Genomic DNA, 27,517 nt, shown 5'->3' on the forward strand with positions numbered 1-27,517 from the left:
GTTGTAAGAATTTCCTCTGCACATATATACAATTCCAATAAAGCAGGGAGAAAGAAAACACATTCGATAACTGCTTTAATGCACAATAGAAATCATAATCCTGCAAAGTGGAATGAAAAACATTGCCAACCCATAGGCTGCATTGCAGAAACATTAGTGTAGAACGCTGAAAAGCTAACCCACAGAAACACATAGAATAGAACTGGCACCGTGCCTTTAAGGCAGCCATGACCCCTAGCTTCCCATCATGCCTATGGGGTGGCAGTTAGGTCAGTTGTTCTTTGCGGAGATCCGATGGCCAAGGCACAAAGAGATGATATCCTCATCAATAGTCATAAGCACATGAATCGAGTAGCAAGCCCAGCCCCTCTTCTTGCAGGAAAGTGACAAGCATAAAATAAAGTGTACATTGTTAAAAACATCAATGACTCCAATCAAGCTAGCATTGGAACAGATTGCTCAAGGAGGCTTGGCCTACTTGGATATCTGCTCTGGAGTCAGAATAAAGACAGTAAGGCCTAGTAAATGTGTGCACCGACTTCCAAGTTGCAGCCTTGCAAATCTCGGCCATCAGTACATTGTGTAAGAAAGCTATTGTAGCCTTTTTTCCCCTAGTGGAGTGAGCTTTAGGGGAAACCAATAGAGGCTTGTTCGCCAATTGATAAGCCAATTTAATGCAGGACACTATCCACCTCAAAATGGATCGTTTGGAGGCTGGAAAAAGACAATAAACACAATGCAGCCTTCCATACAATAAAAGCTGAGCAATGTTGTAAGAATTTCCTCTGCACATATATACAATTCCAATAAAGCAGGGAGAAAGAAAACACATTCGATAACTGCTTTAATGCACAATAGAAATCATAATCCTGCAAAGTGGAATGAAAAACATTGCCAACCCATAGGCTGCATTGCAGAACCATTAGTGTAGAAAGCTGAAAAGCTAACCCACATAAACACATAGAATAGAACTGGCACCGTGCCTTTAAGGCAGCCATGACCCTTAGCTTCCCATCATGCCTATGGGGTGGCAGTTAGGTCAGTTGTTCTTTGCGGAGATCCGATGGCCAAGGCACAAAGAGATGATATCCTCATCAATAGTCATAAGCACATGAATCGAGTAGCAAGCCCAGCCCCTCTTCTTGCGGGAAAGTGACAAGCATAAAATAAAGTGTACATTGTTAAAAACATCAATGACTCTAATCAAGCTAGCATTGGAACAGATTCCTCAAGGAAGCTCGGCCTATTTGGGTATCTGCTCTGGAGTCAGAATAAAGACAGTAATGCCTAGTAAATGTGTGCACCGACTTCCAAGTTGCAGCCTTGCAAATCTCGGCCATCGCTACATTGTGTAAGAAAGCTATTGTAGCCTCTTTTCCCCTAGTGGAGTGAGCTTTAGGGGAAACCAATAGAGGCTTGTTCGCCAATTGATAAGCCAATTTAATGCAGGACACTATCCACCTCAAAATGGATCGTTTGGAGGCTGGAAAACCTGCCCTTTTGGCGCCATAGTTTATAAACAATTGGTCAGACTTTCTAATGGATTTTGTTTCCTCCAAATAGAATTTGAGAACCCTCCTGAGGTCTAGTGAGAGAAGAGACCTTTCTGCTGGCGTAGCAGGTTTGGGAAACAAGAGGGGAGAGAAATCATCTGGTTGACATGGAAGTCATACTCCACATTTGGTAGGAAAGAAGGGTGAGTCCTCAAAACCACCCTATTGTGATGGAAAACAGTATACGGTTCCTTAGAGCAGAGTGCCTGGATTTCACTCACTCTGCGTGCTGATGTAAAAGCCACCAGATAAACCACTTTCCATGTTAGGTGCTGTAACATAGCCTTATGAATGTGTTCAAAAGGAGGACCCATCAATTTGGACAAAACTAGATTCAACTCCCAAGGAGTAGAAGGAGGTCGGACAGGGGGACCCCTGAAGGAAATCCTTGACCACCTGAAGTTGAAAAAAAGAAGGTTGGTTAGGTGACTTTCTATAGGCTGTAATGTCCACCAAATTAACTTTTATAGATGTGTACTTTAAACCAGATTTGGCTAAATAAAGCAGATACAGCAAGATTACCTCCTCTTGCCCACTAGTCGGACTCCAACCATTACGAATACACCACAAGTAACATCTTTTCCATTTAAAAGAGTAAGAACTCCTTGTGGATGGCCTCTTTGACTCCCTCAAAATGTCCATACAGTCCTGAGGGAGATTCAAGTGTCCGTACTGCAGGATCTCAGGAGCCTTGCTGCCAAGCTCAGTGAGGGAAGGCTGGGGTGCAGAATCTTCCCGCCCAATTTTTTCATAAGATCCGGCCTGCACAGGAGCTTTCTGTGCAGACAGATTGAGAGTTCCAATAGGTCCAGATACCACCATTGGCGAGGCCAGTCCGGTGCTATCAGGATCATCTTCATCTTGGATCGTATGAGCTTGGTCACCACCTTCGGGATGAGAGGAATGGGCAGAAAGTCATATGCAAACATCCTGGACCAGTATATCAAAAGAGCATTCCCTCTCGTTCCTGGTTGGTAAAATCTGGACACGAAGGCGTGGCATTTTCTGTTTAGATTGTCTGCAAAGAGGTCGATGGATGGACGACCCCATTGATAAAAGATGTCTGCCACCACCTTGTCGTTGAGCACCCAGACTTCTTGTTCTTCGAAGTGCCGACTGAGACCGTCTGCCTGCACGTTCTGTTCTCCTGGCAGATGCACCACTGTGATCAAGCGATTCCTGGCCAGAAGCCAGTGCCAGATCGCTTGAGATTCCAGTGACAGCGGGCGAGAGAGTGTTCCACCTTGTTTGTTTAAGTAATACATGGTGGTTGTATTGTCTGTTTGTGTCATTATCTACTCAGACTGAATCGATGGATGGAATGCCTTGAGGGCTAAATGAACCGCCTGCAGCTCTAACATGTTTATATGATAGGTTTGCTCCTTGCTCAACCATCTGCTATGAGTCTGCAGTTGACCCAGGTGCGCTCCCCATCCCTGAAGAGATGCATCCGTGATCAGGGATTGTTTTGGGAGACTGATGGAATGGGACTCCCACTAGGAGATTCTTCGGTTAAGCCATCAGACAATGGACCTCTCCGCTGATTGAGAGATGAGAATTCGGTCTTCCCAATGACCTGTGGATTGGTCCCATTTGTCCTCCAGATCCTGCTGTGACGGTCTCATTGTCAATCTGGAGTTGGGTATGAGAAATATGCAAGAGGCCATCAACCCCAATAGAGATGCCAATTGCCTCACTGATGATTGATGTGCTTGAAGGATGATAATGCATTTGTTTCTCATCGATAACAGTCTCTCCTCTGAAGGAAACACTTTTCCTAAGCCGGAGTCCAGGGTGGCGCCCATGTAGTGGAGCCTTTGAGTGGGCTGATGAACTGATTTCTCCCCTGTTCACATGAAGGCCCAAGCGGTGAAGTAGATCTCGGCAGGTGCGATAGTGGTTCTGCACCATGTGAAGAGATAAACCCAACAGCCAGTTGTCCAGGTATGGATACACAAACAGGCCTTGGCGATGTAATGCTGCAGCCACCACTGCCATGCATTTCGTGAATACCCGTGGCGCAGATTTGAGACCAAACGGCAAGACCCTGAACTGGTAAGGCTTTGCGCTTACCATGAATCGCAGGAACTTGCGATGCCTTGGAGCAATTGGAATGTGAAAGTACGCATCTTGGAGATCTAGCAAACATATCCAATCCCCTTTCTGTAGATGTGGATATATTTGATGGAGCGCCAACATACCAAACTTCTCCTCTCAGATGACCTTGTTCAGAGATCGGAGATCCAGGATAGATCTGAACTTGTGCGCTTGGTCTTTTTCCGGTGCAAGGAAATATCTGGAGTAGACTCCTTTTCCCAGTTGAGCAGGGGAGACCTCTTCTATGGCTAGTTTCTTTAGAAGGATCAACACTTCCTGACGCAGCAAATCCAGGTGGTGAGGACGTGATCTTACGGGAGGAATGTCTCTAGGAGGTGCGCAGAAACCTAGCGCGTACCCATTGAGCAGTATATTTAGCACCCACTGATCTTTGGTTATGTTGCGCCACTCTTTTATGCAATTTGAGATACTTCCTCCCACTGGAGTGAGCAACGGTGCTAGAGGAAGCGGAAACTCGTTGCTTGCTTGGAGTTTTGGCTGTGGAAGAGGATCGCTGCTGATCTCCTCTGCTTCTAGAGGAACGATGGCCTTGGTATTGTAATTTGGATTGCTGCTTCTGCGACCATTGAGGGGTTTGAACCCTCTGATGGTAGTTCCTGCGGTTATAAGGCCTGTAGCGATGCCTAAACTCCTTTTTCTTCTCTAGGCCTGCGACCTTCAGTGTATCTAGCTCTGCCTTCATTCTGGCCATCTCCTCGTCGGTGTGCATCCAAAAAGGGAGTTGCCAGAGAACGGAAGATTTGATATACGCAGATGAGCTTCCGGTTTCAAAGCTGTTAGGCGCAGCCAGGAAGACCTCCATGCGCATATTCCGTGCGCATACGAATATGCAGCCAGAGAAGCCCCATTCGCTGCTGTGCTGATCACTTTCCTTCCTGTAGAATCTCTGCGAAATCTTGGTGATCCACCTTTTGGCAGCTTCTCTTTAAAGTGCTCCAAGGAATCCCATAAGGATCTGTCATAACGGCCCAGCAAGGCTGCAGAGCTAAACACCTTCAAAGAAGATGCTGCAGAGCCGCATCCTTTTCTCCCCCAAGAATTATGAGCTCTACTCTCCTTGTCTGGAGTAACTGAGGAAGAAGAAGCGACAGCATGTGTTTTCTTTGCTGCTTCGATGATAACCAAATTCGGTGGAGGATCTGATTTCAGAAATAAAGGAATCAATTCAGCAGATTTGTATTTTTTTCTGGATACTAGCCGGAGCTGCTTTAATCGAGGATGGGGTGAGTAAAATGTCCATTACTGGTTGAAGGAGACCAGGGACCAGTGGGAGAAATGGTCTAGCAACAGACTGCTGACGGAGAGTCAAAAGAATGACTGATGTAGAAGTTTGAGGCGCCAACATATCTATATTCAGCTTCTGCGCCCCTCTAGCAAGGACATTGTGGAAGGTGTTGACGTGGTCAATAGTTGACACTCTTGAGGGAGGGCTATCCGTAAGGATAGGAGAGTAGTCCCTTTTCGAAGAGTGAGTCAAGGAAGAAGACCAATATGAGGTTCTTCTTCTTTTATGATGAGCATGAGCTGGTCTATGCTCCGGAGATTTGTCTCGGTGATCCCTGGTCCAAGAAGTAGGAGACCTGTCCACCTCCTGCATCGCATAGCTGTTGTGAGGAAAGTTCCGCACTCTCACAGGCCACTGGTTTCACAAAAGATTATAAAATTTGGTACAGTGCCCTGGGAGCATTGCCTGCGGCAGAAAGAAGGGACGCAATGTGATTCTTGCGTGCGATCCGGATGGCCTTGTGATAGAGAGTGAGAGCTGACCAGTAGTGGTTCCTGTCATCCTCTCTATGTGATGTTCTCCAGACCTTTTCCAACTTTCTGGTGACCTGTTTTAAGGAGCGTAAATGTTCCGAAAACCACACTTCCTGTTTGTGTGCAGGACGTGGATTGAACACTTTCATAGGGGCAATAATATCCACCGCTGTGCGAATAGCTTGATCATATTTGGCCAACGCCGTTTCAACTCCCTCCGTATGACTAAAGGAGGGCTCAACAAACTTTTCCTGAAAAACTTCAGGGGTCACCTCATGCCATTGCCTCCGTCTACGAGTCCACGAGCCGATACCTGTCCGGTGCCGTAAAGTCTGCAACCTGAGGCAGGACGTCAGCGCCGTCCGGTGCCAAAGGAAATGCCGGACAGGCTCCTCCACACCATTCGGCGCAGGAGACCGGAGCTGGGCTGGAGCTGAGGTGGCTAGGAGATAGTGCCGGAACGGTGCGGACTCAACCTCCGACGAGGCAGCCGCCTGCGTGGAGGGACGAGAGGGAGCCGGGGAATGACAAGGAATCCCCCGCCAGCCTCAACCCATGAGGGGGCGAGATGGGCCCTCCGACCCCTGTGGCACCGCCAAGGTCGACTCGATCTACGACTCAACCTCCGACGAGGCCGCTGCCTGCGTGGAGGGATGAGAGGGGTCCGGGGAGGGACGAGTGGTCCCCTGCCAACCTCGACCCATAATGGGACGAGGGGGATCCGCCAACCCCTGTGGCACCTCCAGGGCCCGCAGCCGCTGGCGCCATAGCGGTGTCACCTCGGCATCGGACAGGATCACCGCCTGTCCATAGGGCCGAGAGGGGCTCGGGGATGCGACCCCAGCCATGGCGACCCCCGCGACACCACAGGAACTCCCGCAGGAGTTTGCGGCGAAGCAGAGGCGTCGTGGTCCGAAGGAGGTACCCCCGAAGGGCCCCACCCCAACGGCACCACATACTCCAAGCCTGGAGCCGAGCCAGTCGGCACCGGAGCCAGCGCAGAGGGCCCCGCACAATGCAAGGGATCCACCGACGTCCTAGGAGAGGAAGGAGGAGGAACCAGCGAGGCCTGCAAAGCAGCTGCATATGTCTCCATCTGGGCTCTCGAGGCCCCCTCACGGGAAACAGTGGATAGGGGACAATACGCGGGGCCGCATCACCCGCAGAGAGCCCACGCCCCCAATAGGCTGGGAACCAGCCCTCGGGGACAAACTGCGACACTTACCGACAGGGGAGCGACGCTCTTGCGGCATAGGAGAGGAATGAGGACGACGACTGCTGTTTCGAAAACCTTCCGCAGAAGCTTATCGAGGTGACGAAGCCAATCTGGACAGGCGAGCCGAGAGAAGTTTCATCCTGCGCTCCCGCCGCGACTTCGGCTTCAACTGTTGGCACGCCTCGCAATCAGTGGAGCCGTGATCTTCCCCGAAGCACCACATGCAAATGAGGTGAGGGTCCGTCGCCGACATCAGGCATCCAAAACATCCGCACACTGTTCCCACAAACACAAGCAATAGCGAAGGGAAAGGCCTAAACAGGCCCGGAGCACGAACCGCGAACTCACGGAATAGGAAAAAACTGACCTAGGCGCGCCGGGGTGGGACTTATGTGACCTTGCGTACACGGACTATTCCTGGGCGGCGGAGTCGCGTGATGCCGTCCCCCCGGTGCACAGGGATGCTCTGGCAAAAAAAATTCCGGATCCAGTCTCACGCCTGGGGATAATTCTACGTTAAGGAATCTGCGGCTAGTAGTCTCTATCAGATACTCGTGGTCAAACCGAGTGAGTTGGAACATTAAAACTGCAAGTGAGACACTAACATAGGAAAAGAAAGACCAATAAAATGAGGAAAGAAGCGAGCTTAGGAGAAGGGTTTACCCAGACAAAAAGCATAAAAGCAACAAAAGACCATAGCGAGAAAATGCTGTACTCATGATACTAAAATTAGGCTACCTAGCCTCACTTAATAGAGCATTTTGGAAATGGCCCTTTTTGCAGGGTCATGCCCAAACCTTTGGCTTTACCCTCTACTTTTTTGCTGAATTCGTGTTTGTTGGCTTTATGACTCCGAGCACTTTACCATTGCTAACCAGAGCTAAAGTGCATGTGCTCACTCCTCAAAACATGGTAATACTGGCTTTTATCCAAACGGCAAATTTAATTTACTGATAAGTTCCTAGCATAGTGCACTACATGTCCCCAGGGCCTGTAAATTAAATGCTACTAGTGGGGCTGCAGTACTGATTGTGCCACCCACTTATGTAGCCCTAAATCATGGCTGAGGCCTGCCATTGTAGAGCCTGTGTGTTCAGTGTTAAACTGCCATTTCGAGCTGGCAAAATATATGTTTTGCCAGGCTCAAACTTTCCTTTTTAATACATACGTCACCTCTAGGGTTGGCCCTGTAATTAATAGGCAGGACATATACTTTTAAGTTTTACTCTCTGATTCGTTTTTACTACTGCAAGGCCAATCTCTTCAACAGGATAACATTGGAATCACCTCATTACATTTTAGAAGTCTTAAAAGTGTAATTTCTAATTAGGGAGAGATAAACCCTTCAAGTTTGGTGTCTCTGTAATCACAATTTTAAATCCAAAGTTATGGTGATGTTGGATTTTAAATTGAAATTCGGAAAATGACACTTTTAAACAGTTGTCCTTTTCTTCCTTTAGCCTTTTTTTGCCTTGCAGTGCCAGTGTGTGTGGAGAGAACTCAATGATGAAGCATGTCACCTTCTGGTGAGTGATGGTTCTTGTTCCAACAGGGTAGTGCTCCACTCGTGCTTCATCTACTTTCCTTTTATATCCACCCACGTACATAGTGTGTGTTATGAATCTATAAAAGATACATTGCTGGAGAAATGGCATGGTGTAGCTAATAAGCTGATTCATGTTCCCTTATTTCCAGTTTTGTATGTTTTTGGATGTTTTAGTGCCTGAGATATCAATTAACAGTCAGACCTATGGTCCCATTTCACATACGAATTAAGGAAGGGAAGAGGAATAGTCAGAGGAGCAAATTGTAGCCAACTAAAAAAATACAAACTAAAAAGAGGAACAGGTGTGCATATATGTGTGAATACACAGCACCAATGTAACTTTTACTAAATGCTTTTTTTGAGATCTTTGATTTAACAGGTCCCAAAACTAAAAGAACCTAACGCATAGGGAAACAGATTACTCACTTCAGGTGATGAGCTATTTATATTAATAATATGGACTATTTTGCTGTCATGGTCTTCGTTGAGTGTAGAATATAGACCTAATAGGCTTCTCTCGATGTTGAGTTATTATCTCAATGTAAAATGGGTGGTAGCCTCTGAGACTGTGAAGTACCAGAGCAAAGGACAAGAGCACTCAGATGGAGGTACAGTTCCACCACTGCCTTTTCAACTGCACTGGTCATCAAATCTGATGTGGACACTAAGAGGGTCATTACCCCAGGGAAATTGGAACGCCGCAATGCTTGCAGCGGTCCCGCAACTACAATTAGGATGCGCCCGCCACACTGGCGGGCGCCTCCCGCATTTTTAACATTGCGCCGCGATGGCAAAAATGTAAGTCATGCATTTCGATGCACACGTGACCGGCACCGCTCGGTGCCTGCCACGTTGTACATTGAAATGCAGGGGGGTACCATAGGTACCTCCCATGTGCACACCCCATGCCCCAGAATCCCTGGGGGACCACTACGGGCCTCCAATTTTGTGGTTCGCATGCCTTTCCTTGGCGGCAACGGGCAAACCCGCATGCATCTTAAATGGATGGCGACTCATAGACCGGGCAGAAAACCGGCAGACGGTCTTTCCGTCGGCCGGGGTCCACCCCGCCATAGTAATGGCGGGGGAATTTGAATGCGGGCGGGAGGAAATGTTAGGCGGATCGCCACCGCCATGCGGGCGGTGGCGATCTGCCCGACATACTAATGGGCCCCTCAGTATACTTAAAGGATTTTATCCCCCAGCTACGTAAAGGCTGTTAAAAGTTCTTCCTTATTTTTGTTGTTTACAAACAAGAAGAAAAAAAACAGTGGGACAAACAAATAATATTCTCGCATTGCTCCTCTTTGGCCATATGCCTGTTAGAAACACATGGTCTCAACCAGTATAGACATCAAGGGAATAATAGAAAGAAATCCACACCAGCCTTAAAAAGACTGTCTGTGGCTCATAGTGTAACTGAGAAAAAATACCAGAAATTACAAAAAGTATGGTATAATAAGTAGGAAAGCAAATGAAGAAATGAGTCATGTATTCAGAGTTCTTTCCGTCAGGGAGTGGGAAATGGACTTAATTGCCAGTTGTTAAACCACTGTGTGCTGGGATTGGGAAGCATCACAGAAGATTTTGCTTTGTGGAGGAATGACTGCCAAAGGTCTTTTAAAAGTGGGAAAATAAAGAGTGGTTGAGCAGAAATGTGTTTTATATATTTCTTCCTTTTTTTTCTTTTTGATATGAGCACGATTCCTAATATGCAAAGATATAAAATAAAAAATGATGCCTTTACAATAATTTTTATGATCACAGACTTTTATCTCTGCAAAAATAAAAACATAAATCTGATAAGTTATCTGACACCCTGTTCACACACATATTTGCAGTACTTGTAATTGTTATTGAAGACCTTGTTAAGTAGATACAATATAAAACATGCGGCCATTCTCTTCTCTTTGTGAGATTATCACATAGCCTCTTTTTTCTTCGCATGAATATTACCAGAAAACTGTGGATTATTTTCCCCTACTATTTCAAACCAAGAAACCTTCTATACTTCCAGGTGCTACAGAAGCACATATACAATGTTTGTCTACTTAATGCTTGGCCAGCAAACATGTAATACAAGAATTCTGTTATCCAGAAGATGAAAGGGACCACTACAATAGGAGCAGTTCATATATTCTGGGCTATAAGGCACTATGACATCAGCAGTAAGGCACTTGGATGACAACAGGCAATTGAAAAAGACAAGAAACCATAGGAGTAATGTAAGAAGCGTACATCTATGACAACCTGCTCAAAGTCGCAAAGAATGAGGCTGAGTAGCCCCTTGTAAGCAGTCCCTGGTATCGGTTAGAGACAACCCGTCTTTGGCTTATATGGTTTTAAAGTGCTAGTAATACTGCTCTGGCAACGTGAAATAGCAGGGCTACTCATTTGTTAGACAAAGGGGCAAATAAGTAAGTTGACAGTACAATTTAAAATGTAAGTTATCAGTAACATAGGAAAAGCGTATTATTTGGAGTCAAATATAGTTTCTTTCATTTAATACATTTAAAAGTATGTTTCTCTACCTTTTTCAGCGATAACCAAATGTATCAAAGTACCCCAAAGTTTGCCTACCATTTTGCTGCATTGTCAGGCTCTTGCATGATTGTCTTCTTATATTAGTAAAGACGCAGAATTACATTAGTCTCATCTAGCAGTATTCATCCTATGAATTTAAACCACCTTATTCACACTCTGCCTTCTGATCTTTATCTACATCTTGTAATCATTCTTCTTCAACCACAAATCAGTCTTCCGTCATTCAGCTCTTGTTTACCGTTATTAGGAGGCGTCTTTGTGTTGGTTGGTGTTTTTGCAGGTATTCTGGTAGCATTTGCAGGACTCTTTTGAGTCATTGACGGCGAAACCTTCTTATGTGCATCATTCTGGCCACTCTGTAGATCCACAACCTTTAAACAAAAGGGAAAGAGTTCCTTCATGCTCATAATAAGAGTATAATTCCATACTCATATCCACTCCTCCACAAAATATGAATATGACAAACGCCACTACATCATTTTAACAGATATATCATACAACTTAACCATGAAACTGACTCACAATCGGCAGGTCTCGAAATGAGAATTCGAGCCTATGTATGCATCGTTACAAACAATACCATCTGTTTTTTGGAGTGTCTGAAATTACAAACATATAAGAGTTATGAATAAAAATAAAGCTACAGTAGGAAAGCTGTCCTTTAAGTTTACTATTGAACCATTATTCGTTATGCTCATTCCTATTATTAATTAGAGGATTCTTGCACATCGAGTAACGGGACCAGAAACAGCTTCTTATAGATGTTGTTACAGCCAAAGATTTCCAAGCTTGTACTGCACTTCAGCATCCCTTCGTATGGCTTAATCTGTTCGCTTTTATGCATACTTTTTATAATCACATCAGCTTCCATTACGTAGATGCTGACTAGTAACAAGACCTTTTAACATTCGTGAAACGAAGGACAGCCTTATAACTAGAAGCATCAAAGTGACAGTAAAGATAAAGATAACGTGTCCATGGTTGTATCTGAAGAGTGTGTGTAATATCACAAACCCGCCCCCCTTCCCCGCCCGGCATCTTTCCCCTCAATTTTTCAATGTTCCTGCCTCCATCTGGAGGTAGAGAACAGGGGCGTTATGAACCCCCCCCCCCCCCCCCCCCCCCCCCCCCCCCGCTTTACCAGATACAGTAGGGGTGGGGTCCTTATGGGCGTCTTTTATCTGCAAGTTCGCAGATAAACGCTTATGATTATCGCTAAGAGGAAGAAAGAAAGGCTGACAGAGAAAGGAGGATGGATGACTGAGTGAGTGAAAAGGTTGATGGATGAGTGAGGGAAGAATGGGGGTGAGAGGGTGAAGGGGTGGGTGAATGAAAGGATAGATAGATGAGTGGGTGAAAGGATGGGTGGATGAAAGACTGGAAGAATGGGTGGGTAAAAGGATGGATGGGTCAGTGAACATGTGAGTTTGGCAAAAAAAATGATGGGTGGGTGAAAAGATGGGTGTATGAAAGGTTAGATAACTGAGAGGGTGAAAGCATGAGTGTGAAAGTATGGATGGGTGAAATGATGGATGAATGGATGAGTGGGTGAAAGGATGAGTAGATGAGTGGGTGAAAGGATTGGTGGATGAAAAGATAGTAGAGTACATCGAAATCTGAGAGGGATGGTTGGATGGATAGATCGCTGGATCAAGGGATGAAAGGATGGCAGAGTCATTCAAATTCTGAGAGGGTGGACGGGTGAAAGGATGGTAAAATAAATTGAAATCTCAGGCTGGGTGGATGGCTAGATGGGTAAGTGAATTAAAAGGATGGCAGAGTAAATGAGAATGGATGGATGATAGCAGAGTAAATAGAAATCTGAAGGGGTGGATGGGTGGGTGAAAGGATAGTGGGAAAATGGAAATCTGAGAGGATCGGTAGGTGAAAGGATAGCAGAGTAATTGGTAATGTGAGAGGATGGATGGCATAATAAATAGAATCTGAAAGGATGGACGGCAGAGTAAATGGAAATTGAAGAGGATGGATGATGGATGGATGTATGAATGGATGGGCTAGGGATCAATTGATGAATGAAAAGCTTTATTGATGGATGGATAAGTCAAGTGATGATTGGGTAGGTGGATGGATAAATAGATGGACGCAAGTGGAGGAGTGTGGCTCAATGGTTAGAGCGGCAGACCCTGATGCAGAGTTCTAGCCAGGGACCAGGGTTCAATTCCCGCCTCGGCGGGGTCTCGGGCTCAATTTCCTCGGACCTGTTAATTCTCGCCTCGGTGCCTATTCTAATCACGGGCCCCACGCTGCAACTCTGGGCAATAGCTTGCTTAGCCTCCACACCGGCCCCAACAGTGCTAAGGATGCCTGGCTTCACCCTGGGGGTGCCCAGGAGTGGACACTTCACAGGGAAAGGCAGGAGGGGTTCCACAGCGGTATGAGTATCAGCGCCAGGAAGCCGAATAGGCGACACCGCAAGGTGACAGACTGGTGACAGTGCGCTCTATAAGTACCATGACATTTACATTTACTTTTTTACAAGGCTAAATGATGGATGTCTATACGGATGTATGAATGGAATGGTCAATTGATGGATGGAATCGTAAAGGATTGAATGATTGTTGAAAAAATAAATTAATGAGAAAATATAGGGGTGAAAAGGTGGATATCATCGAGTGGATGGAAGGGTTAAAGGATGAATAGATCATTCTTGGATGGAAGAGACAAGAAAACCTTTCGAGGGAGATTCAGGCTCAATGCCTTGCTTGCTTGATGCCATCAGAGCTTTGGTTCAAAGTTGGGGTATATTAATTTTCAGGCTACCCCCCTAAAAATCTTTGTCGCCTAAACCCTCCACCAAAATGACCGAGGCAGCTGGGATAGTATCGAGGTGAGGAGCTCAGACAGTGAATTAACGAACATTTCTTTATATTTTGCTTTAATCTAGTTACATTTGCTGAGTGTTCCAAGACAATTTAAAATTCAGGCAATCTTTTAAAGTGAAGATGTTTACTTTTCTTTTTTTGACTGCAAAGTTAGAGGATTTTGTAAAGGGTTCTATGTAATAATCTCTCTAGGGTACATACAGGGCCACTGGAATTATGCAACAGGCGAGGTCTAAATTATTCTGCAATGTTCACTAAATTATGTGGCTAGAAAACACTAATCACTTCATTATTTTGTCATTTTTACATGTGAGAATTGTCTGGGCAAAGGTTTCACTTCATTAATACCAGTTCCACATCCATATACAGCTGTAAGTAACTGAAAGATGCCTAGCCAACCTTTGGAAAGGACTTTCACTGCACAGCAGCATGTGTTGCAGCATTTTTGGTAACATTTGATCTGAGTGAGCTAGAAACAAAATAAGTTATTTTGTTAAAATCTGCAGATTATTGCGGGATCTCAAAAGGCCTGCCCGATCATTCCCCAGTGGAACTGGGGCTCCAGATAGGCCCTGACAGCCCCCTATTTCGACCAGCAATATAGAACACACACGCATCCTAGACTATCTTACATACAAAGTGGGGACAGTAGACTCAGCGATACTATGGTAGGCCATGAAGCTGACCCTACAAGGATTAGATATCTCCTTTTGCACGGCACAATGTAAGCAACAGAGAAGTAAATTGATCCAGCTTGAAGCTCAACTTCTGGACCTGGAACGGCGGAGCCAGGGGGAAAATGGGACCCAGACATGTCGTAAACTAATATGCAAACAGCAAATATACACTGGGGAACTATTTGACGAGGCCAAAGCGGCGTAGCTGGCATCTCGCAGCAGAATATACCAGTGGGGTGATAAATCAAGCACCTTGCGGCATCGAATTTGCCAGTGAACATTGCACCCCAACGCCCTCCCTGGAATCAGAAGCCAAGATGGCATGATATTATCTGACCTGTCTCAAATTGCGATGAGCTTATCAGAGCACTACTTCAATTTGCATGCCCCATGTGAAATCCTGCCGGAAGAGACAATACAGAGCTTCCTGGATGACCTACCTTCAAATGCGCTCCCCTATGCAGCAAGAACAGAGTTGGACGCTCCACTAACGGTAGATGAGCTGAGTGCCGCTTTGACGGACCTGCGCAAAACCCCCGGGCCCAATGGATTTACCTGTGAATTTTTCAAAATATTTCAACCCCAGCTGGGGGCCTACTACCTCACAGTGCTTAACACCGCTCTTGAAACAGGACACCTCTCAACAGACTGGAGACATGCTGAGGTGGTGGTGTTCCTTAAGCCTGGCAGACCCCCTGAGCATCACGAAACCTACTGCCCAATCTCTCTCCTGAACCTAGAGGCAAAACTGCTAGCTAAGGCCTTCGCTAACCATATGGAAAAGTTACTTACCTGTAATCCCAGTTCTCTTCCAGGGGTATCCTCATCAAAGTCATAAGCACTGAATATTCCCGCCCATGTGTGGAGACCTCGGAAATATAAAAATGATATATGGAAATGGCATATATACAGCTCTACATATATGTATACACATATATCATTTTTTCTCATAACAATGCAGCTCTCAATAGAAGGCTAAACAATGTAATTACACACATAAAGACTGTATTTGCAAGTATATAAAAACACAAGAGAGGAAGCAGCACTTGAACTCTGTTTTTTAATGAGCCAATTACTCATAAAAAGTAAAACTGCAAATAAAGGAGACATTGTTAGCCTACAGGCTGCATTGCAAACCAATAGCATAGAAACCGTGCCTTTAAGGTAGCCATGACCCCTAGCTTCCCATCATGCCTCAGGGGCGACAGTTAGGTCAGTTTTTCTTAGCATAACCCTGAAAGTCAGGGCACAAAGATATCCTTTAACACTTTAGACAGCATCTCATTTACCAGGGGAGGCGGGTGGGTTGCTTATGACTTTGATGAGGATACCCCTGGAAAAGAACTAGGGTTACAGGTAAGTAACGTATCCTTCTCTTCCAGGGGATCCTCATCAACAGTCATAAGCACTGAATAGAATAGCAACCATCAACCACCATACAGTTAAATGAGACTAACATGACCCAACAAAATGTAACAGCCAAAATCAGCTGTTGAACAAATTCCGCAAGGAGGCCTGGTCTACTTGGGTGTCTGCTCTGGTGTCTGACTCCAGACAGTAGTGCCTGGTAAATGTATGGACGGACCTCCAAATTGCCGCCTTACAGATTTCAGACATGGGCACATTATGAAGAAAAGCCGTAGTAGCTGCTTTTCCTCTGGTAGAGTGCGCTATGGGTTAAAACCCAAGGGGTTTCTGCACCAAGTGATAAGCAAGCTTGATACATGAAACTATCCATCGGGAGATGGAACGTTTTGAAGCTGCAAACCCAGTTCTGATTGACCCAGAGTTAACAAATAGTTGATCAGATTTTCTTATAGACCTGGACCGATCCAGATAGAATTTTAAAACCCTTTTCAGGTCCAGAGAATGTAAAGCCCTCTCAGCTGGAGTGGAGGGATTGGGAAAAAAGGTGGGTAGAGAGATGGTCTGGTTCACATGAAAATCTGACACCACCTTGGGAAGAAAAGAGGGGTGTGTCCTCACCATAACCCTGTTAAGATTGAAGACTGTATAAGGCTCTTAAGAGCAGAGAGCTTGTATTTCGCTCACTCTGCGAGCTGACGTGATCGCTACCAAAAAAGCAGCCTTCCAAGAAAGATGTTGTAAGGTTGCTCTGTGTATGGGTTCGAAAGGCGGACCCATCAATTTTGATAGCACCAGGTTTTGCTCCCAGGGTGGTGAAGGAGGCCGGACCGGAGGGTAGACCTTCTTTAAACCCTGCAGAAAATCCTTACCAGCCTGTAACTGGAAGAAAGAAGGTTGAGAAGGTGAGCGTCTATATGCAGTTATAGCTGCTAAATGCACCTTAATGGAAGAAAACTTCAACCCTGCTTTTGCCAGATAAAGTATGGAAGGTAGGATGACCTCTTCCTGACCTTTGATAGGATTACAATTGTTTGCATACACCACATGTAAAACCGTTTCCACTTGCATGCATAGGAATGCCTCGTGGACGGTCTTCTTGCTTCTTTCAAGATGGACATGCAGTCCTGCGGTAATCCTAAGTGGCCATACTGGAGGACTTCAGGAGCCATGCTGCCAAGTTCAGTGAGGGAAAGTTGGGGTGATGAATCCTCCCGTTCATCTTGGACAGCAGGTCCGTTCTGCACGGCAGCTTTCTGTGAGGGCACTCTGATAGGTGCAGAAGGTCCAGGTACCACCATTGTCTTGGCCAGTCCGGGGCAATCAATATCATCCTCGTGGACGAATGGGCCAGCTTGGTCACCACCTTCGGGATCAGCGGAAGGGGTGGAAAGGCATACACAAATGCCCCTGACCAGTCTATCAAAACGGCATTCCCTTTTGATCCTGGTCGGTAGAACCGTGAAGCGAAGTCTCTGCATTTGGTATTTTCGTCGTCCGCAAAGAGGTCGATAGTGGGACGAACCCATGACTGGAAGATGTCTTCGACGACCTCGTGATTGAGAACCCAGTCTTCCCGGTCTTCGAAATGACGGCTGAGAGCATCTGCTCTCACGTTCTTTTCTCCCGGCAGATGGACTGCTGTGACTGACAGATTCCAAGCCAGGAGCCAATGCCAGAGTGTTTGAGCCTCCAGGGAAAATGTGTGTGAGCACGTTCTTCCCTGTTTGTTCAGGTAGTACATGGTGGTGGTGTTGTCCATCTATACTAATACTGAGGTTGCCTGAATCGTGGGTAGGAAAGCTTTGAGGGATAGGTGAACTGCTCTCAGTTCCAACATGTTGATGTAGTAGGATCGCTCTTTTGGAGACCACAGTCCTTGAGTCTGGAGAGGTCCAATGTGGGCCCCCCAACCCTGCAGTGAGGCGTCCATGATCAGTGTCTGAGCAGGCGGAAATTGATGGAAAGGAATTCAGACATGCATATTTTGTTTTTTCATCCACCAAGGTATGGATGCTCGTGGTGCGTTTGACAGACTTATTTTTTAGTCCCAGCGAGCTGTCTGCTGGTCCCACTTGTTCTCCAGATCCTGCTGAAGAGGACGCATTCGTAGTCTGGCATTGGAAACCAGGAAGATGCAGGATGCCATCGACCCTAGCAGGGAGGCACTCCGACGCACAGGTAGCTTTTTGTTGTGCAGAACCAGCTGGCCTTTCTGTATGAAGAAACACTGTCTCTCCTCTGAAGGAAATCTGTGATGCTGATTGATCGGGATGTGAAAGTATGCATCTTGCAGATCCAACAAACACATCCAATCCCCCTGCCTGAGATGTGGATATATTTGATGAAGAGCCAACATGCAAAACTTTTTCTTCTTGGTGTGTAGGTTTAGTGTCCGCAAGTCGAGAATGGGTCTGTACTCTGCTTTTTGGCCCTTTTCCTTTACCAAGAAGTATCGCGAGTAAACTCCTTTCCCTCTTTGAGATACTGGTACCCTCTCGATGGCTGACTTTCACCACCCCCTTTTCTGAATCATTTCTCAGAAGGATGACAACCTCTTTCTGCAGGAGTTTTAACTGGTGACACGATGGTGGAACAGGAGGGATTGAGGGAGGGCAGTGTTGAAAACGTAGAGAGTAACCATTCTGCAGCGTAGCTAGCACCCACCTATCCCTTGTGATAGCTCGCCACTCTTCGAGATGATTTGCGATACTCCCCCCCACTGGAGTGGTGAATGGCGACGGGGAAGTGAGCACTCATTGCTTAGACTGCGTCTTGGAGGAATTGTTGCCTTGACGCTGGTTTCCTCCACCTCTTGAGGAACGTCTGCCTCTATACTGCGATCTTTGTTGTCCCTGCTGATCTTGATTCTACTGCCAATGAGGGGTTTGAACCCTCTGTTGGGAGGATCGCTGATTGTAAGGGTGGAATCTTTTATGGAATTATTTTTTCTTTTCAAGGCCTACAGCCTTTAGCGTGTCCAGTTCAGTTTTCATGCGTGTCATTTCTTCATCCGTGTGAGATCCGAACAAAGAGGAACCAGAAAGCGAAAGATTGAGGATACGTGACTGCGCTTCTTGCTTGAGCGCTGTAAGTAGAAGCCAGGATGTCTCCTTGCTCATACCCCATGAGCATAAGCATGTGCCGAAAGGATAGCTCAGTCCCCCGCAGCACTGATGACCTGGTTAGACACCTGACTGCCCACTGTTAGGATTTCTTCAAAATCCTTGCGATCTTCCTGAGGCAGCTTCTCAGTGAATCGCTGTAGGGAGTCCCATAGAGATCTATCGTAACGATCCAGGAGCGCCGCTGTGTTGGAGACTTTCAACCTGGAGGCCAAAGTGCCACAAACCTTCCTTCCCCAGGAATCCTGCGTCTTCCTCTCCTTGTCTGGTGAGACAGTGGAGGAGGATGCAACCGCATGGGTCTTCTTTGCCGCAGCAATTATGACCAAATCCGGGGAGGGTCAGCTCTGAGGAAGAGCGGGTCGTCCTCTAGCGGACGGTACTTTTTTAGGATTCTCGCTCGAGCGGTCTTAACACTCTCTGGTGTGAGGAAGATGTCCATCACAGGCTCTATGATGCCTGGTACCAAGGGAAGCAGAGGCTTAGCTGCCGCCTTGTGGTGTAGGGTTTCAAAAATCACAGAGGACTTGCTTTGACGAGCTGGCATAGGGATACCCTGCTTAACCGCCCCTCTACCAAGAATGTCCTGAAACGTGTAGATGTCGTCCACCGGAGAGACCCTCGACGGCTGACTGTCAGTCAAAGTCGGCGAATAGTCTCTATGCGATGTGCGAGTGGAAGAAGAGGACAGAATAGGATATCTGTGTGCCCTCCTCCAGCTTCTTGGTCTAGACCTCCTTCTGTGTGAATGCACAGGGGTGCGGCTGCGAGCTCTGGCTCTTGAAGAAGATCGATCTTTATCCGCTGCTTGAATTAAACGAGCCAACGGAGATCTGTGTTGAGGGCTCGAGTAAGGCTGCTCTGCCGTGTCCTTGTCAGTAGCTCAGTGATGCAAAGGCCTGTACCATCTTGGTGACAAATGGATAAAAGGCGATTTGTGCCTCTCTCTCCCCTCAGGTGACTGTGCCGGAGGAAATGGGTTCACCTCTTCATGCGATGACCTTGTTGGGGAATTTCGGTGACGCCCTTACACTGGACTGCTAGACGTCGAGATCACCACCTTCCGAGATCTGGACGTTGACCCTCGGTGCGAACTGGGAGAGCCTGAAGGTGACAAAGATAGGCTCACTGGAGGTGAGGCGTTTCTGTTGTCTTGACGGAGACATATGTCTTGACGATGACCTTCTTTTCTTAGAAGGTGGGCTTGAACATGCAGCAGAACGTCCTTTGGACGTCAAACATCTCTCTGATGCAGATGCATTATCATGTCTCGACATTCTCTGCTCCCTCTCAGGAGATTGCTGTCTCGACATTGACCGGAGTTGGGCTGCCGGTGACCGAGAACTCAACATCAACGCCGATTTCGGAGGCGTTTTCTGTCCCAATGTCGATGTATGGTGAACCGACGTCGAAGAGCCTTGGACTGACGTCTGCTTCTACGCCAAAGGAGGCGTCCTGTGTCTCGACGCCGAAGATCTTTGGACTGAGCTCGGTGGAGACATGTGCCTCGACGTCGAGCGTCAATGAGACGACGACTGAGCAGCGTGCTTTGACGTTGAACGCCGTTGATGAGGCAACGATGGAGCACTGTGTCTTGATGTCGATCGCTGATGCAACGACGGAGCGCTGTGCCTCGACGTCGATTGCCGGTGCGACAAACGAAGTGATCTGTCTTGAAGTCGAACGCCCACCCAGCGCCAATGAAGACCTGTCTCTCGACGTTGAACATCGCCTGGTTGACGTCAACAGAGGAACTGTTACCTTCGTCGGCGATAACTTCGTAGTCGAGTGATGGTGCGCCGGCATCACCAAGTTCTTTGACGTTGATTTCATCGTCGTCTGCAGCTTCGACGTCGATCCCGACGCCGATGGAGAACAGGTCGGGACTTTTCCTCTCGACGTCGACCGAGTTCTCTTCTTCTGCTGCCTCACAGGAGACCTACCTCTTTCAGAGAGGCCATAAATATGTATCCTCTCCCTCTCCTTGATGGTCCTCCTTGACAACTTACAATGGTGGCAGTTGTCCGAAGAGTGAGACTCAGGGAGGCAGAGGATACATACAGGGTGTGTATCAGTTCTGGTCTTCTCCTTGCCACAGGAAGGGCAAGGGTCGAATAAATAAGGCATTTTTGACAAAAATAAACCTTTCACACAAAAAAGGTAGTACTTGCATTCTAAGACCAAAAGACGTCGAGTGAAAGTGGAAAAACTGAATTCCAATAAGATATTTTTGACAGAAAGTCAAAAAAAGCAAGAGCTGAAAATCCAGGGTCCTGACTGAAGAAACCAGAAAGAACAATTGACCTAACTGTCGCCCCTGAGGCATGATGGGAAGTTAGGGGTCATGGCTGCCTTAAAGGCACGGTGCCAGTTTTTGTTGAAAATGCATTCATTTTCTATGCTATTTGTTTGCAATGCAGCCTGTAGGCTAACAATGTCTACTTTATTTGCAGTTTTACTATTTATGAGTAATTGGCTCATTAAAAAACAGAGTTCAAGTGCTACTTGCCCTCTTGTGTTTTTATATACTTGCAAATACAGTCTTTATGTGTGTAATTACATTGTTTAGCCTTCTATTGGGAGCTGCATTGTTATGGGAAAAAAATATATTTGTATATACATATATGTAGAGTTGTATATATGCGATTTCCATGTATAATTTTTATATTTCCAGGGTCCCCGCACATGGGCGGGAATATTCAGTGCTTATGACTATTGGTGAGGATCCCCTGGAAGAGAACCTACCATATATCACACAATAGATACACCTGGACTAGGCCAGCGTCATGGCAGGCCGAGCCAAGTGGCACAATATTTTCCGAGTTCACAATGCCATAGCAGCAGTGGACGGTTTTGATACCCCGGCTGCCCTAATGCTGGCAGACATAAACAAAGCTTTCAATTCATTGAGCTGGACATACCTGTTTGCGCTCCTACGACGTTTAAATATCGGTCCCAGATTCCTCTACTATGTGCAACTGCTACATACAGATCTCACAGCGTCGGTTCTTATAGGGTGACCAACCGTCCGTAAATTTCACGGACAGTCCGTAATTTCGGTCGTCTGTCCGTTGTCCGTGAAGGATTCTTTAACGGACGTCATTTGTCCGTAATTTTAACCGGGCACAGAGCTGGCCCACACCTCCCTTCATGCCCCCACCTCCCTTCTTCACTCTAATGCTGTTGACGTCGGGTGTAAGACTCCGATGCTGTGTGAAAGCTCAGACACCCATCAGCACTGGAGAGGCACAGCGGGATGGCAACCCTCACACCTTCAGCCCTTGATGAGCTGTTAAGAGGTGCTTGATGGTGACTGAGGGGGGGAGGGGCTGCAGCTTCAGGAGCAGGGGCATCTATTCAGATGCAAACAGCCCTGAGTGCGTCATGTCTCTGCAATTTGTGTGAGACATTCTCTTTCTGCCCAGGGCCCCAAACATCCTACAACCGGCCCCAGGTAGCACATGGTTCTCTTCACAGAGCTTAATTAGTCACTAAATTGTAAACAAACCTCGATTCTTCAAACATGCAGTCTATAATGTAATAAAAGAGAGAAATGGCACAATCGCACCCACACTGATTAAGAAAGTATGGAGGACAATCAGTTAAATCAGTTCTCTCGGAGTATCTCTTTTCAGTACTGTACATCAGCGTGGGGGGGGGGGGGGTTGAGGGGGCCAAACTTAACATTTTTGAAACGCAACCTGTCTTCTCATTGTCTTGTCCAGGAGGGGGTGAGGAGCCCTAACCCACCCTGGAAGAGACCAGGATGAAACTAGAATACTGCATGCCTGCCCCTGTGCCCACCCTGGTGGATGCTGTTCCCCCCCACCCCCCATGTGGTGGCTCCTGCACCCGCCGGTGATGGCTCCCGTCCCCCCATGTGATGAATCCTGTCTCTGCCCTGGGTGGCTTCTGTCCGAGTCCTGGGATGGCTTCTGCAGCGAGGGTGAAGTTCTTGATGGGTCGGCGAGTGAGTAAGTGAAGGGATGGCTGGATGAAGTAGTGAAAGGGTGAATGGATGAATGAAAGATTGAATAGATGGATAATGGGAGAGGATGGATGGATTGATGAGTGAGTGGAAGGATGGAAGAGAGAAAAGGTAAATAGCTGGATGTATGGGTGGAAGGGCAGCTGGATGGGTAAAAGGGTGGGTGGATGAGTGAAAGGATGAATGAGTGAAAAGGTGGAGGAGTGAGTGAGTCGGTGGGTGGATGGATGAATGAAATGATGGATAAATTGATGAATTGATAAGTTCAAGGGTGAATGGATGGACAGATGAATGAAAGGGTGGATGTAAGGATGGATGAGTGAGTGAAAGGGAAGTTAGATGGACAACATGATGAAAAGATGAGTGAAGGAGTGAAAGGATAAATGGATGCGAGAAAGGATGGATGAGTGATAGGGTCAATGGATGGATTCATGAGCGGATGAGTAGGTGGGTGGATGGATGGAAGGAAGGATGGCTAAGTGAAAGAGGCGATGGAGAGAGAAAGGGAGGATGGATGGATGGATGACTGAAAGGGTGGATGGGTGGAAGAATGAGTGACTGGGTGGATGGATGAGTAAGGGAAAGGATGGCTGGATGGGTGAAAGGGTAAATGGCTGGATGGATGAGTGAATGGATGGATGGGTAGAAGAGTGGATGGATGAGGGTACAGATGGATAGGGTGAAAGGATGGATGGATGGATGGATAATGGTTGGATGAGTGAAAGGATGGATGAAGGGATGGATGAGTGAAATGATAGATGGAAGGATACATGATGGATAGGTTTGCAAATAGTTGAATATGTTTGGATATGGCTGGGCTTACTTATATACTATTGCGCGACCTCTGATGTGTCTGTAAAACGTATCCAATTGTCCTGAAGTTTTGTCCTGAATTTTGACCTCCTGTCCTGAATTTGTGTCCTGAATTTTTACCCTTTGTCCTGAATTTTTACACTCACCGTCCTGAATTTGCACCAATGCCAGTTGGTCACCCTAGGTTCTTAGGACAAGCTCGGTATCACATACTTTCCCTGTTGGGCGGAGCACTCGCCAAGGCTGCCCGCTGTCCCCATACTGATTCGCGCTGGTGATGGAGGCGCTGGCGAAATGGGTCAGGATAGATGGCCAGGTTCAAGGCTTCTAATATTCAGGGGGAGTATCTGACCAAATCGTGCTTTACGGGGATGATGTGCTATTCTTCCTTATCGACCCAAACAGGACGGGTCCCAGACTACTGGAATAATGCAAATCTTTGGAAAAACCTCGGGTCTGTACATGAACACCCGGTAAATCGATCCTGTGGCCATTGTGTGGTGGGAGTAAAGTGGGATTGAGGTCTAGGGACGTGACAGTGGTTACAGTGGGATTTAAGTACCTGGCAGTGCACTTAGCAGCCTCCCAATCTTTGTGGAAACAAGTTAAAGAAGAGACACAATACTGGTCCCATCTGCCTTTGTCTCTAACAGGCAGGTCTGCTATCTTCAAGATGATTTCCCTATCCCGCCTTCTCTACCAACTGCAGAATCACCCCTTCAACAACAAACCACATGCTTATGACAGCTAAATGCAACACTGGGTCAATTTCTCGCGGCGGGGGCAATGGTGGGGAGGGTGGTACCGCCCCGGTGGCCTTGAGAACCTACTTCCAGTCCACATACTGCGGAGGAATAGCTACACCAGATATCCAGGCATACCATGCTGCGTTCCACTTACTAGTACTTAACGAATGGTGGTATGGGGATAGACAGGGCCCACGTACGCGTTAGAGCGCTGGCTAATGGGTAATACGTTCCTCCACACATATCTTTACACAAAACCGGAACTCCAGACGTTGCCTCCATCAAGAGTGGTATTCGAGATCTGGAAGCAATCCCTACGCTGAATGGGGTGGTGGGGTAGGTTGACCAGAGAGACTCCCTTATGGCATAACGGCCTGCTACCCCAATTATCCAAACCACCTGGGTTCAGGGGGTGGGAAGATATTTGTGTCTCCAAACTGGGAGCGGTTCTCTGAGGTCAGACACTGAAGTCCTTTCAAGAGCTTCAGAGAAAATTTGGCATGCCTCCTACCCAGTTTTATAAATACCTTCAACTTCATAATGCACTGTCCTCATACATAGAACACCTGGAGGAGCTGCTGGAATTCAACCCAATAGAGGCAAACGTTTTTATGGGTGATCTGGGGGAACACAAGATCACAAAGATCTACAGATCACTTATCATCAACAGTCCCACTATACTAAATACACTTCGAGAGGCCTGTCAGGCAGATATAGGCCCAATAGACAGCGACGCCTGGACTGAAGCGCTGACGTCGCCATGAGGCACAGCCACTGCATCATGCCTAGGGCTCATACAATTTAAATATCTTTACTGAGTATAATTTACACGCCATAAACTGTGGTGGGTGTGATTTGTGACATCCCCACTGTGTTTGCCCTGTGGCGATTGCGAAGGCACATTTCTGCATACTACCTGGCACTGTACTGCACTTCACAAATTCTGTAAGGGGGAAATGGCATGTTTATCCGAGGTGCTAGAGTGGGATGTTCCCATGTCCCCAAGATTAGCCCTGCTACATATTATGGTGGGAATTGGGGCTAATAGATACAAGTGCCACCTACTGTTTCTAGCTTTCATATTGGCAAAGCGAGACATAGCCAAGGCCTGGAGGGGGGTATCTCCCTCCCCTGATGGATTGGACTTCTGCATGGGACTGGAGATTCCCATATTTAAAGCAAGAGGTTGTCTGCAAAATCACCCCAAAATATGGAAGAGATGGGCGGATTACCGAGGTCTTTATCTGGAGCCCCTTTCCCCTTTGATACTGGATGTTCGGAATGTAAGGGTGAAAGGGTGGTGGTAGACTTTACCAGGGTACAGCCTAGAGATAGACCCAGAAAGATGGCTAGGGGATGAACTCACAAGTAACTGTAATGTTAACGTGGCACAACAGGCTAAAGTTGCTATGTTTTTGAATAAATGGGACAAAATTGATGCTGCTATTCAAAGTATCTCACTGTGCAATATTGTTCATATGATGAAGCTCCATCTTGCCCATCTTTGTACAACTATTGAAACAATAAAATTTGTTTAAAAAAAAAATCTGCAGATTATGCAGCAGATCACGGACTATGTGGCAGATTCATAATTATGGGGAAAGCGCCACAGCCACAGAATCGCATAATTTCAGTAGCCTTACATGAAAGAAGTGCGAAAAGAAAGACTGTAGGATGCCAATTTGTTTTTAATCCACCAAAAATGTAAATACCTGCATATGAACTACACACAAATTTCAACATATCCCAGCAGTTATGTAAGCACAAATGAAGCGCTTTTTGTTTTATAATTCTCTAGTGGGCCGGAAACAACGATTCTAAAGGATCAAAATACATTTTGGTGATACAAGAATGCTACATATTCCAGTGGATTAATTGCACACTTGTATATGCTTACTGCCCTTATGTTTGGAACTGAAGCGCTTACCTAAATGAGCAGTAAGAAAGTCCATATAGGGTGGGGTTAGGTTGGGAGGATGTTTTCTTTGTTTTGTGTTCCTGTGTGGGAAGTATTTCAATGTTGTGCGTGATGATCACCATGGTGAGGTTATCGTGTTATGCGATGCAGCTCATAGCAGCATGGTGGATGATGAGGTGAGACAGAGATGCACAATTTATGTTTTTGCAGTACGCTGGTAGCATTGAACAGCTATGCGTGTCCCTTTATGGTATTTCTTATGATTAAAGCCTGCTTGTTACTTCACTGGGTTGTCCAATCAGAAAATTTGGGGCAGATTTACTTACATTTCTCAAACAGAAAGTAGCAAGGCAACTTGTCGTGCTGTGTTACGTGAAAGGCAGACAGCAGGAATGTGCCATATTATTATTACAATAATATGGTGCATTCCTGCAGTTCCCTAGCACTGGCACACTGTGTGCTGCCTAGCGCCAACGCAAGTTCCCTTGCGCCATGGTACAAAAGTGCCTGTGTTACAGGTAGGATTTTTTTGTGCAGGAAGGGACACCTTCCTGCAAAAAAACTATCCTTAAAGGCATATTCCTCTTTCTATGTGTGCTGCAAAACACAGCACATATAGAAAGAGGAATTAAAAAAGAGAAATGAAAATATTTCTCCTTGTTACACCTCACAGGGGAAAGTGTATTATTTTGACGCAGTTTACTATCTTTAGTAAATCTGTGAAGGTGCCAAAATCCATCGGTGAATGGATGGGAATACCTATGCTCCACCCATGGAACTCCTTCCCAATGCAAGACCTAGCATTACTTTATATTTACTAAATCATGCAAAGCCACACAAAGTGGCTTTGTATGGCTTAGTAAATACCAAAAATGATTTTGTGTCGGGGCTGCACCACAAAAGTGACGGATTACTGATCTTAGAAAATCTGTCCCCTAGTGTATGGTTCTGGGCCAGAGCTGGCATTGTTGGGGGGAGATAGATCTCCTCAGTTATTCCATGCCTGTTCATTTAGTGATTCCTGGTTTATTGCCAGCACAGTACTGGCGATGGACAAACGTTGTAGTATATATGCCTTAGTTGAATGTAAGATGTATAAGTTGCAGTTGGCTGACGACTGCTGATTGTTACGGTATTAGTATTAGCGTGGGCCAAAAATGTTGTGTATGATCTTACATAACTATGTAAATCCTCAGCGAAGCAAAGGTCAGCTCTCTTTAACTTACCTGCTTATCAAAAGTAGTTTGCTGGTTGTTTTTTTCAAATCAGTGGATTGTAACCTAAAGATTGAGTTTGAGGGCGCAACT

At 46.4% G+C, this 27,517-nt stretch overlaps 1 protein-coding gene across 3 annotated transcripts in view; it reads right to left on the reverse strand.

Annotated features, from left to right (window-relative positions):
- The window catches only part of MAPT (microtubule associated protein tau), a 1,132,093-nt gene that overhangs the window by 535,648 nt on the left and 568,928 nt on the right, over positions 1-27,517 (reverse strand). For all 3 annotated transcript variants that reach the window (XM_078645042.1, XM_078645040.1, XM_078645041.1), the window contains one exon: positions 10,974-11,106. In XM_078645042.1, the coding sequence (XP_078501168.1) occupies positions 10,974-11,106 (133 nt within the window). The remainder of the gene's footprint in view (positions 1-10,973; positions 11,107-27,517) is intronic.

The sequence above is a fragment of the Lissotriton helveticus genome, chromosome 5_1, assembly GCF_964261635.1.
Source record: "Lissotriton helveticus chromosome 5_1, aLisHel1.1, whole genome shotgun sequence".
Classification (NCBI taxonomy): domain Eukaryota; kingdom Metazoa; phylum Chordata; class Amphibia; order Caudata; family Salamandridae; genus Lissotriton; species Lissotriton helveticus.